The 13,162-nt window shown below is 53.9% G+C and overlaps 1 protein-coding gene across 1 annotated transcript in view; it reads left to right on the top strand.

Annotated features, from left to right (window-relative positions):
- Positions 1-13,162, top strand: part of ADAMTS13 (ADAM metallopeptidase with thrombospondin type 1 motif 13) — a 42,510-nt gene that overhangs the window by 28,287 nt on the left and 1,061 nt on the right. The window contains 7 exon segments of the mRNA XM_033238667.1: positions 3,142-3,271; positions 4,353-4,535; positions 9,283-9,487; positions 10,151-10,469; positions 10,935-11,081; positions 11,410-11,586; positions 12,767-12,939. Coding sequence (XP_033094558.1) covers positions 3,142-3,271; positions 4,353-4,535; positions 9,283-9,487; positions 10,151-10,469; positions 10,935-11,081; positions 11,410-11,586; positions 12,767-12,939 — 1,334 coding nt within the window.

Raw genomic sequence — 13,162 nt, 5'->3', positions numbered from 1 at the left:
AGCTCACTGCAAGCTCCGCCTCTGGGGTTTACGCCATTCTCCTGCCTCAGCCTCCCGAGTAGCTGGGACTACAGGCGCCTGCCACCTAGTTTTTGTATTTTTAGTAGAGACGGGGTTTCACCGTGTTAGCCAGGATGGTCTCGATCTCCTGACCTCGTGATCCGCCCGTCTCGGCCTCCCAAAGTGCTGGGATTACAGGCTTGAGCCACCGCGCCCGGCCACATCTTGCCTCCTTCTAAAGAGCATTTGAGGTGGATTGCAGAAAATCCAGACTATATGGGAACACGCCGTAATACAAGGAGATTAAGTATAGTAGCTGACAGCCACTTCAAATGTGAGCACTGACTGGCTGAAAAGTAGGAAAAGACAACAATGCCGGGCAGTGTGGCACCAGAGCCGTTCCTGATGGCCTCGGCAGAGCGGCCAGAGGGGGCCCCAGTTGACGACCCGAGCAGAGAAACCTTAGCTTTAAGATACACAGTGTTAGGCCGGGCGCTGTGGCTCACGCCTGTAATCCCAGCACTTTGGGAGGCTGAGGTGGGCGGATCATGAGGTCAGGAGATGGAGACCATCCTGGCAAACATGGTGAAACCCCGTCTCTCCAAAAAGTACAAAAAAAAAAACAAAAACAAAAACAAAAAACTAGCTGGACGTGGTGGCAGACGCCTGTAGTCCCAGGAGACTGGCGTGAACCCGGGAGGCGGAGCTTGCAGTGAGCGGAGATCGCGCCACTGCACTCTAGCCTGGGCGACAGAGCGAGACTCCGTCTCAAAAAAAATAAAAAGATATGGCCGGGCGCGGTGGCTCAAGCCTGTAATCCCAGCACTTTGGGAGGCCGAGACGGGCGGATCACAAGGTCAGGAGATCGAGACCATCCTGGCTAACACGGTGAAACCCCGTCTCTACTAAAGAATACAAAAAACTAGCGGGCGACGAGGCGGGCGCCTGTAGTCCAGCTACTCGGGAGGCTGAGGCAGGAGAATGGCGTGAACCTGGGAGGCGGAGCTTGCAGTGAGCTGAGATCCGGCCACCGCACTCCAGCCTGGGCGACAGAGCCAGACTCCGTCTCAAAAAAAAAAAAAAAAAAAAGATACACAGCGTTCTTCTATTTTCCCAATCTTGCTTTATTGTAGTAGAACACACATATTATACAATTTACCATCATAACTGTTTCTCCCCGTGCACATCAGTGACATAAAAGCACAGTCACATTGTTGTGCGGCCATCACCACCATCCTCTCCAGAACTTTTCCAGTTTCCCAAACTGGAGCTCTGTCCCTGTGAAACGCAAACTCCCATTTCCTCCTCCACAGCCCCTGGCAACCTCCATTCTCCTTTCTGTCTCCAAATTCTACAATTCCAGGGACCCTGTAGAAGTGGAATCATATAGCATTTACGTTTCCGTGACTGGTTGATTTCACTGAGTGTGATGTCCTCACAGTTCATCCAGTTGTAGCATGTGTGTTTCCTTCTTAAGGCTGAAAAAGATTCCACTGTGAGTGTATCCTTTATATGTTTATCCATTTATTCATCAGTGGACGCTTGGCTTCCTTCCACATTTTGGCTATTCTTTTTTTTTTTTGGGAGACGGAGTCTTGCTCTGTCGCCCGGGCTGGAGTGCAGTGGCCGGATCTCAGCTCACTGCAAGCTCCGCCTCCCGGGTTTACACCATTCTCCTGCCTCAGCCTCCCGAGTCGCTGGGACTACAGGCGCCCGCCACCTCGCCCGGCTAGTTTTTTGTATTTTTTTAGTAGAGACGGGGTTTCACCGTGTTCGCCAGGATGGTCTGGATCTCCTGACCTCGTGATCCGCCCGTCTCGGCCTCCCAAAGTGCTGGAATGACAGGCTTGAGCCACCGCGCCCGGCCCACATTTTGGATTATTCTATTGTGAATAATGCTTCTGTGAACATGGGTGTGCAAATATCTGAGTTCCTGCTTTCAGTTCTTTTGGGTGTATACCCAGAAGTGTGCTAGCTGGGTCAGATGAGAATTCTATGTTTAATTTTTGAGGAACTGCTGGATTGTTTTCCCCAGTGGCTGCACCATTTTACATTTCCACCAATGGTGCATAAGAGTTCCAATGTCCTCCCATCCTTGCCAACACTTTTTATTTCTGTTTTTTATTTTTATTTTTTTTTGGAGACAGAGCCTCATTCTGTTGCCGAGGCTGGAGTGCAGTGGCACGATCTTGGCTCACTGCAAGCTTCACCTCCGGGGCTCAAGTGATTCTCGTGCTTCAGCCTCCTGAGTAGCTGGGACTATAGGCGTCTGCCACCACACCTGGCTAATTTTTGTATTTTATTTTAGTAGAGAGGGAGTTTCACCATGTTGGCCGTGCTGGACTCGAACTCCTGACCTCAGGTGATCCGCCCACCTTGGCCTCCCAAAGTGCTGGGATTACAGGCGTGAGCCACTGAGCCTGCCTATTTCTTGTGAGGCTATTCCTAAAGGAGAGACTTGAGAAAACTGGCCCTAATAACATCTTTATGATAGACACAGAGATTTTCATATTGAGATTTTTTTTTCTTTTTTCTTTTTTTTTTGAGATGGGGGTCTTGCTCTGTCGCCCAGGCTGGAGTCCACTGGCGCGATCTTGACTCACTGCAACCTCTGCCTCCCGGGTTCAAGTGATTCTCCGCCTCAGCTTCTTGAGTAGCTGGGATTACAGGTGTGCACCACTACACCCAGCTAATTTTTGTATTTTTAGTAGAGACGGGGTTTCACCATGTTGGTCAGGCTGGTCTTGAACTCCTGACCTCGTGATCTGCCCGCCTCGGCCTCCCAGAGTGCTGGGATTACAGGTGTGAACCACTGTGCCCGGCCCATATTGCAATTCTTATAATGCCTCTCAAACAATAACAGCTACCATTTGTCAAGTATCTACTATGTGCCAGGCACTTTTCATCTCCCTTTTTAAAAATCTTTATAAATGACTCTGCAAGGTAGATGCCATTATCTTTTTTTTAAATCTAAGATTCAGAGGGTTAAGTCAGTTGTCTGAGGTCACACAGCTGGTAAGTGGCAGAGCCGGGGCTGAAACCCATGCAGGCCTTATGTGCTAGAGCTGCCCAGTGAGCCCAGGCTGCTGTCCTTGCTGAGCCCGCCCCTTGGGGCTCTGGGTCTCTGCTTCGTTCACGCAGGCCTGATGGAGCTGCGTTTCCTGTGCATGGACTCTGCACTCGGGGTGCCTGTCCAGGAGGAGCTGTGTGGCCTGGCAAGCAAGCCTGGAAGCCGGCGGGAGGTCTGCCAGGCTGTCCCGTGCCCTGCTCGGTGAGTGAGGGGAGCAAGACTGTGCAGGGGAAAGTCTGGCCTTGGGATGCGGCCTCCTACAGAGTGCTGGCCTTCTCCCTGCAGGTGGGAGACCCGAGCCTTGGCTCCATGCCCAGTGACCTGCAGAGGGGGGCAGGTGCCGCTGGCTGTGCACTGTGTGAGGCTAGACCATGGCTGCCCCATTCCCCTATCTCACTCCAAGTGCGGGCCAGAGCCCCGGCCCAGCCCCTTTGAAGACTGCAGCCCAGAGCCCTGCCCTTCCAAGGGAGACAGGGGGTTCTAGGTCTGCATCCTGGCTTTTCCCTCACCTCCAAACCAGATCTTTTGACCCTCAGTGTCCTCACCAGTGGGAGCAGGTCATATTGTGCCCCCAGAAGACTGGCGGGGGGGTTAATGAAAGGATTAAATGCATGTGAAGTATATGCTAAACGCAATGAGTGTAAAATGCATGCTAGATGCAATGCGTGTAAAGTACATTGCACAGGATCTGGGATGCTGTGGGCACACGTGGTTGCTGGGATGTTTCTTCATAACCTGCTCTTTATGGAGCACCGAGGCCCCGGGGCTGTCCTGGAGCTAGGGGACACAGCAGAGAACAAGGCAGAGAAATGTCCCTGACCTCCTGGAGCAAATGGAGGGGGAAAAGAGGACAGATAATAATAGGACAGAGGGGGAATGCAGTTTGATGGATGGTATTCAGTGTGATGCAGCCAAACACAGCAGGAGGGGAGGAGGGGAGAGCTAGCGAGGTGGGCTCCAGGGCAGTGGTGCTGGGATCACTGATCAAGATAGACACGCAGGGCCCTTGGGTGCCTGGACCCCTGTCCCCACTGTCTCTGGGATACGACATCTGTCGTTTGCCCTCACCTCTCCCTTCTGTAAAATGGGTTTGTCCAAATGTTCTGTCCACTCTGCCAAGCCTCTTGGTGAGGACACAAGGGGGCCTCCAGAAAGAGAACCTCTCCAGGCCCTTCCCAGCTTCCTGTCTCTTCCTGGTCTAGGGAAATGAAGGGGGAGACCTGACTCCCCTGGGTTCCCAGGCCCTGGGGCTGTTTGGGTTCCTGACTTCAGTTTGCTCCAGGTGGCAGTACAAGTTGGCGGCCTGCAGCGTGAGCTGTGGGGGAGGGGTCATGCGGAGGATCCTGTATTGTGCCCGGGCCCATGGGGAGGATGATGAGGAGGAGATCCTGTTGGACACCCAATGCCAGGGGCTGCCTCGCCCAGAACCCCAGGAGGCCTGCAGCCTGGAGCCCTGCCCACCAAGGTGAGTCAGCCGGTGACGGGAGGGGCAGCTCCTGGTGTGTGCAGATGCCAGGCCAGGTGCTGTGGTGTGCTCCTATAATCGCAGCTACTTGGAAAGCTGAATCAGGAGAATCACTTGAGTCCGGGAGCGCAAGTCCAACCTGGGCAACACAGTGAGACCTCATCTCTAAAAAAAAAACAAGACGGGGCCAGGTGTGGTGGCTCACGCCTATAATCCCAGCACTATGGAAGGCCGAAGCGGGTGGATTACCTGAGGTCAGGAGCTTGAGACCAGCCGGGCCAACATGGTGAAACCCCATCTCTACTAAAAATACAAAAATTAAGCAGGGCATGGTGGCTCACGCCTGTAATCCCAGCACTTTGGGAGGCTGAGGTGGGTGGACCACCTGAGGTCGGGAGTTTGAGACCAGCCTGACCAACATGGAGAAACCCCACTCTACTAAAAATACAAAATTAGCCAGGCGTGGTGGTGCATGCCTGTAATCCCAGTTACTCAGGAGGCTGAGGCAGGAGAACGGCTTGAACCTGGGAGGCCAAGGTTGTGGTGAGCCAAGATCACACCACTGGACTCTAGCCTGGTCAACAACAGCGAAACTCCATCTCAAAAAACAAAGCAAACAAACAAAAAAACAAAAATGAGCCGGGTGTGGTGGTGTACACCTGTAATCCCAGCTACTTGGGAGGTGGAGGCAGAAGAATCGCTTGAACCTGGGAGGTAGAGGTTGCAGTGAGCTGAGATCACGCTGCTGCACTCCAGCCTGGGCAACACAGCGAGACTCCCTCTCAAAAACAAAACAAAACAAGATGGGGTGGGGGGCTCAGTGGCCCAGGAGCCAGTCTGTAAGGAATAGGGCTACCTGGCAGGCTGTGCTAGGTGTGAGAGGTGAAGTTTAAGCACCGTGCAGGCAGGGTGCGGTGTGGGGAGGCCTGGGGGACAGACGAGGCAGCATTTGAGCAGAGCCTGAAGCTGTGAGCACCAGCATTCTGATGTGGAAGACGGGAGGGATGGAGGTCCCTGCAGGGACACACACAGCCACACTAGGACATGGGACAGAATCATGTTCAAGTCCGTGAGGTCCAGAGCCCAGTGGTAAAGGGCAAACATTTGCCTACCTCATTTACAATTCTTTAATGGTTTCTTTTTGTATGTTTGCATTTTTAATAAAGAAGTACTTTTCTACATCATATAGAAACGTCCAGAAAAGAATGTAACGGACATGTGTGTTCCAGCACTCAGGTTTAATAGATAGCACCCTACTGCCATGTTTCCTTCCTGTCCACTTACTTTTATATTTATTTATTTATTTATTTATTTATTTATTTATTTATTTATTTATTTATTTTGAGACGGAGTCTCGCTCTGTTGCCCAGGCGGTGGTGCAATCTTGGCTCACTGCAACCTCCGTCTCCCAGGTTCAAGCCATTCTCCTGTCTCAGCCTCCCGAGTAGCTGGGAATAAAGGCACCCACCACTACAGCCAGCTAATTTTTGTATTTTTAGTAGAGACAGGGTTTACCATATTGGTCAGGCTGATCTTGAACTCCTGACCTCAGGAGATCTGCCTACCTCAGCATTCCAAAGTGCTGGGATTACAGGCGTGAGCCATCGAACCCACCCAGTCTCCTTAGTTTTAAATAAATGCAGTTACAGATAAGATTTCACTTAAATTTAGGCTGGACGTGGTGGCTTATGCCTGTAATCTCAGCACTTTAGGAGGCTGAGGTGAGTGGATCATTTGAGCCCAGGAGTTTGAGACCAGCCTGGGCAACATGCCAAAACCTCATCTCTACTATAAATACAAAAATGTGGGCATGGTGGTGCATGCCAGTATTCCCAGCTACTCAGGAGGCTGAGGCAGGAGAATCACCTGAGCCTTGGGAGGTCAAGGCTGCAGTGAGCAGAGATCACACCACCACTGCACTCCAGCCTAGACAACAGAGTGAGACCCTGTCTCAAAAAAAAAAAAAAAAAAAATTTTTTTTACTTACATTTAAACCGTGTACTAATGTATTTGCAAAGTAGGGATCAAGGTTTTTTTTTTTTTTCTAAATTGTTAACCAGCATCTGTTGAACAAGCCCTGATGCCCCCAGGTGGCTCCTTGGTGGTATTGGTGTATGTTAGAATCTATGTCTAGGCTTTCTACTAGGTTTTTTTCTTCTCCTTTTTTTTTTTTTTTTTTTTTTTGAGACAGAGTTTTTCTCTGTCACCCAGGGTGGAGTGCAGTGGTACAATCTCAGCTCACTGCAACCTCTGCCTCCTGGGTTCAAGTGATTTTCATGCCTCAGCCTCCCAAGTAGCTGGGATTACAGGTGCCCACCACCACACCCAACTGATTTTGTATTTTTAATAGATACAGGGTTTCACTATGTTGGCCCGGCTGGTCTTGAACTCGTGACCTCAAGTGATCTGCCAGTTTCTGTTTGTTTTGTGTGTTTTTTTCTAGCTATTGTCTTGCCCATAAAAAATTGTTTTAAATATTGTAGCTTTATAGCCATTTAACATCTGTGTCACAAGTGTGTCCTGATTTCTTTGCCTATGCTAAAGTCCCTTGGCTGTGTGTTGCATTTATTTTTCCACATCACATTTAGAGATGATCTGGGATTTTATGGGAATTGCAGGGTTTTTCACACTGCACGCTGCCTGCATGGTGATTAAACTTCACCTCCCACACCTAGCACAGCCTGCCAGGTAGCCCTGTTCTCTACAGACCACCTCTTGGGCCACTGTGCCTCCCCTCACTTTTTTTCAGAGATGGGGTCTCACTATCTCTGAATGTTGCCCAGTCCTGACTTGAACTCCTGGGCGCAAGTGATTCTCCTGCTTCAGCCTCCTGAGTAGCTGGGATGCAGGCACACACCACATGAACTCTGGCTATCTCTCTGACGTTGCTGTAGCCACCCTGGCCTCACTGTCCTGGAACATTCCAGGGATAATCCCCTGACTTAGGGCTTCTGTGCTAGCTCTCGCTGCCTGATGTCTTCTGTGGATATCCTCGAGGCCCTGGATATCCCTCCCCCAGGCTTGGCTCAGACACCACAACTCCAGAATGACCCAGAGCCCTCCCTGAGCATTGGTCCAGAATGGCACGCTCGTCCCTCCTGTGACGCTCTGCTTGGCACTTTGGGAGGCCAAGGCGGGAGGATCACTTGAGCCCAGGAGTTCTAGACCAGCCTGGGCAACATAGTGAAACCCCGTCTCTACAAAAAAATACAAAAATTGGCCATGTGCAGTGGCTCACGCCTGTAATCCCAGCACTTTGGGAGGCCAAGGTGGGGAGATCACGAGGTCAGAAGATTGAGACCATCCTGGCTAATATGGTGAAACCCTGTCTCTACTAAAAATACAAAAAATTTGTCGGGTGTGGTGGCGGGCGCCTGTCGTCCCAGCTACTCGGGAGGCTGAGGCAGGAGAATGGCATGAACCCAGGAGGCGGAGCTTGCAGTGAGCTGAGATCGCACCACTGCACTCCAGCCTGGGCGACAGAGTGAGACTCCATCTCAAAAACAAAAACAAACAAACAAAAATTACAAAAATTAGCTGGGCATGATGGCACACGCTTGTAGTCTCAGCTGCTTGGGAGGCTGAGGTGAGAGGATGGCTTGAACCCTGGAGACTGAGGCTGCAGTGAGCTGTGATTGCACCACTGTCCTCCCGCCTGGATGACAGAATGAGACCATGTCTCAAAGAAAACCATTAAAATAAACTAAAATATAAAATTTCTGCAATGCACACGACAGCCCCCACAGCAAAGCAGCATCCAGTCGCTCATGCCAGTGATGCCCAAATGGAGAACAATCCATGCTCCAAGAGGAGGTGGGGTCTGGTTTGGTTCACTGCCACCTCCCAGTGTCACGTAGAACAGCGCCAGGCCATGGAAGGCATGGGTCCAAGAGGCAGCGCTGCAGGGTCATGGGGGAGAACAGTATTGTGGTGAAGATCCCAGCTCCCTTGCAGGCGCCTGGGTTCGTGTCTGGGCTCTGAAGAACGCGGGCCATAATTAGTTATTGAATGATTACAGATCAACATGGGCAGGGTTTTTTTTGTTTTGTTTTGAGACGGAGTCTCGCTGTGTCGCCCAGGCTGGAGTGCAGTGGCGCGATCGCGATCTCGGCTCACTGCAAGCTCCACCTCCCGGGTTCACGCCATTCTTCCGCCTCAGCCTCCGAGTAGCTGGGACTACAGGCGCCCGCCACCTCGCCCGGCTAGTTTTTTTTTTTTTTTTTTTGTATTTTTAGTGGAGACGGGGTTTCACCTTGTTAACCAGGATGGTCTCGATCTCCTGACCTCGTGATCCACCTGCCTCGGCCTCCCAAAGTGCTGGGATTACAGGCTTGAGCCACCGTGCCCGGCCGACATGGGCAGGGTTAAGGTCCTCGGCCTTCCCCCTTGTAGAACGTGGGGTGGTTATGTCTCCTGTTACCCAGGGACTCGCTTCCTGTTGCTGTTACTTGGGTCCCTAGGCAGTCCCTGGGGTGCTGACAGGTGTTCTGTGAGAAAGGCGATGACAGGGGGATATGCAATTAGGGAAAAAGAAGCTTCTTTCCTCCAGGGCCTTTTGGTAGCTCTCCTGTGCCTGTGAGCCCTGGCCCCAGACAGGAGGGGCTCTGTGGCTGCACTTCCCATCTTGCCTGGCCACAGAAGCTGTCTAGGCAACTGTTCGAGGACACGCGGGTGGAGAGGGGCCCGCATGGGGCAGTACCGTTTCTGGGGAGACCCAGCCTCTCTTTGGGGTCTTCTCTTCCTGCAGGTGGAAAGTCATGTCCCTTGGCCCATGTTCGGCCAGCTGTGGCCTTGGCACTGCTAGACGCTCGGTGGCCTGTGTGCAGCTCGACCAAGGCCAGGATGTGGAGGTGGACGAGGCGGCCTGTGCAGCACTGGTGCGGCCCCAGGCCAGCGTCCCCTGTCTCATTGCTGACTGCACTTACCGCTGGTATGTCGGGACCTGGATGGAGGTGAGCACAGCGGATGCTTGGGATCCCTATGGGGCTGGGGCGGGCATCAGCTGTGGCTGCTTATGTGTGAGGGAGTCTAGGGGGCATTGGTTCATTGTGTCCCCAGAAAGGAAGGAGAGAGCTGGGTCTGTTGGTGAGCGGGCACCTAGAGGCAGATACACAGAAGGCCTAGAGACCTGTGGGCAGCTAGGACTTAAGAGGCTCTTAGGTTTGGGGACACTGGAAGATGAACAACAGGCCACTCAGTTCTATACAGATGACGGAATGCCAGCTGTGCCACACACCTGGCAGGGCAGGAAAGACAATGGTAAATGGAGCTCAGGCTGCCCCCTGGAGGGGCTCGATCATGGTGTGGAGGGGGCACGGGCACAGCAGACAGAGACGAGTTGCAGCCCCGCAGGCCTGCTTGCTCTAAGGCTTGGAGAGACAGAGAGGCCGTGAGGGTGACAGGGACCCAGGCTTGAATTCTAGCTCCTCCCACCTACATGACCTGTGCTGGGTGCCCTCTCTGAACCTCAGTTTTCTTATCTGTGAAATGGAGACACTTACCTGCCTCCCAGCTTGTACAAAGATTATATTGGATCACTCCTGGCCTGTGCTTACCACTGTCCTTGTCACTTTCTGGCAGGGTCAGCTGTGACTCCTCCTCCCCTCTCTTGGCAGTGCTCTGTTTCCTGTGGGGATGGCATTCAGCGCCGGCATGACACCTGCCTCGGACCCCAGGCCCAGGTGCCTGTGCCGGCTGATTTCTGCCAGCACTTGCCCAAGCCAGTGACTGTGCGTGGCTGCTGGGCTGGGCCCTGTGTGGGACAGGGGACGCCCAACCTGGTGCCTCACGAAGGAGCCACTGCTCCAGGACAGACCACAGCCACCCCTGCTGGTGCCTCCCTGGAGTGGTCCCAGGCCCGGGCCCTGCTCTTCTCTCCGGCTCCCCAGCCTCGGCGGCTCCTGCCCAGGCCCCAGGAAAGCTCGGCGCAGTCCAGTTACGTCCTGTCCTCCTTCCTGTCGGGCAGCTGCTGTAGGAGGGGTGGGCAAAGGCATCTCCCTCTGGGAAGGACTGGCACAAGAACTTGGTCCCTGGGATGTGTGCCTGGGAGGCCAGGATCAGGGCTGGCCCTCTTCCTCCCTGGCAAAGCAAAACCTCCCTTTTACTACTATTAAGGGGAAGTAACTTGAAGTTAGGAACCCAGCTTGTGAGCCCCCTAGCCTCTGGGCTGCTCTGCATGTGCCCCTGCTTGCCGGAGCATCTGGAAGCAGCCCTGTGCCCTGAGGGTGATGCTCTGACCTACCTAGCCCCCGTCCCTGTCCTGAGAAGGCTTCCAGCTGGGCCTTGGTGGACAGGGTCCACCCCTACCTCCTGGTCTCCTTCCTCAGCTTGGAAGCCCCAGAGCCTGCCCTGCTGGAAATCCCGGAAGCACTGCTTACCTGTCTCCTGCTCCCCTTTCAGGTGCCTGTGGCAGGCAGCACCTTGAGCCAACAGGAACCATTGACATGCGAGGACCAGGGCAGGCAGACTGTGCAGTGGCCATTGGGCGGCCTCTTGGGGAGGTGGTGACCCTCCGCGTCCTCGAGAGTTCTCTCAACTGCAGTGCGGGTATGTCTAGGGCCACACAAGCGATGCTCCCAGTTATGGCCCCTGCCGGGAGCCAGCACAACGCTGCATGCCCCGTTCCTGGCAGGAGCCCCACGTCCATTCCCAACTTTAGTTTGCATTCCATCTCATGACTGGGGAGTGATGATCTGCATTTTACAGATGAGGAAACTGAGGCTAGGAGAGATTAAGTGACGTGCTCAGTTACTTAGAGTCACATAGCCAGCAGTAGGAGAGGCGGGACTTGAACTCGGCTCAGTCTACCCCGGAGCCACTCCTCTGCTGACCAGGCATGGTAGTGCTGGACCCTCACAGCCCTGCCGCTTCCTAGGGGACATGTTGTTGCTTTGGGGCCGGCTCACCTGGAGGAAGATGTGCAGGAAGCTATTGGGCATGACTTTCAGCTCCAAGACCAACACGCTGGTGGTGAGGCAGCGTTGCAGGCAGCCGGGAGGCGGGGTGCTGCTGCGGTATGGGAGCCAGCTTGCTCCTGAAACCTTCTACAGAGGTATGGCCAGGCCTTCTCCACCTCCCCTGGGTGCTCCGGTCCTGGCAGGGAGGCTGGGTGGGTGCTGCTGGGGATAGGGCCAGTCCCAGTGGGGTAGTGGGAAGATACAGAGGGAGCTGACTGAGATGGAAGGAGCTGGGGTTGGCCAGTGTCAGTCTGTACATGCCAGGGAGAGGTCACAGGATGAGTGCTACATCCCTCCTCTTTGGGACTGTGCAGCAAGATGGATGGATGTGGGATGTGGTCCACATCCTCGGTCAGTCCCTCAGGCCTCTGCCCCACACCCACCCGCCCCGCCCCCAACCCTCCAGCCTTTCAAGGCCCTTTAAGTTTTTGTGGGAGCCACTGTCCCTCGGCCCAGTTCTAGTGCACTGGTGTGAGCACACATGCTTGTACATGCGTGTGCACCCACAAGCACACCTCAGAGGATGCCACCTCAGGGACCCCTGCCTTGCCCATGGCCCCCTAGATACCCTCTGATAGCCCTCTCGGTTGTCCTGGGGGGCTTGCCCTCTCCCAACAGTCCAAGCTGGCTGAAGTTGGCTTCCCTAGTGGGTTCCAGAGGTTCCTCGGCTCCCTCAGGTGTCAGGGGCTTAGCGGCAATGGGCTTAGCCTCTGCAGAGACCTAGTGCGCCTCCTCCTTGCCCCAGCACCTGCCTGGGCAGAGAGCTGGGTACATGCCTCAGTGCACAGGTGCTGCTGGGTCCTGCCAAAAGGCTATGAGCCCACTGTCATCGTTCACATTGATTCTCGCTTCCCAGCCCAGCCCCACCCACACAGGCACCTGCCTTGAAAGAGGTGCAGGAGGTACAGGCAGGTGGCGGCTCCAGTGAGCTCTGAGGAACAGCAGTGGCTGCCATGGGTGGAGCCTATCCTTGGTGCCAGGTTCAGTGTGAAACACTCTTGCACACGTGACATCATTGAGTCCTAAAGACCACTCTGCTCAGTGCATGCCATTGTTTCCTTCAGTTGCAGAGGAGGGAACCAGAGCCCAGAACATTTAGCCTTTGCCTAAAGGGCCAAGAAGTGGTAGAGGTGGGGTTCAGCAAGGTTTGCCTGGGAACCCCGATATTGACCACAGTGCCATGCAGCCCTGCACTGCTTCCTGGCTGTGAGTTGCCCTGGCCTGTGGCATCAGCGGTCTGTCTGGGTTTCTATGTCCCACTTGCTCCCCCTGCAGAATGTGACATGCAGCTCTTTGGGCCCTGGGGTGAAATCGTGAGTCCAGCCACGAGTAAGGCAGGGGGCTGCCGGCTCTTCATTAATGTGGCTCCGCACGCCCGGATTGCTATCCATGCCCTGGCCACTGACATGGACAATGGGACCAAGGGAGCCAATGCCAGCTACATCTCGGTGAGGCCCAGCATGGGGACTTGTGCTGTGATTCTGGACAGCTTTCCCTAGCGGGGGCAGGACTAGGAGACCCCCTTCAGTTTATTTCCGACTCAAACCCTCCAAATCATTAGTGAAAGAATGGGAGAAGAGCGCTTCCTCCACATATTCACCAAGAAATGTTTTTTGAGCTACCTACAAGAGTGAAATAGTGGCTCACACCTGTAATCCCAGCACTTTGGGA

The sequence above is a fragment of the Trachypithecus francoisi genome, unplaced genomic scaffold (assembly GCF_009764315.1).
Source record: "Trachypithecus francoisi isolate TF-2019V2 unplaced genomic scaffold, Tfra_2.0 Lachesis_group16, whole genome shotgun sequence".
NCBI lineage: Eukaryota > Metazoa > Chordata > Mammalia > Primates > Cercopithecidae > Trachypithecus > Trachypithecus francoisi.
This window is presented reverse-complemented; position numbering and strand designations above follow the sequence as displayed.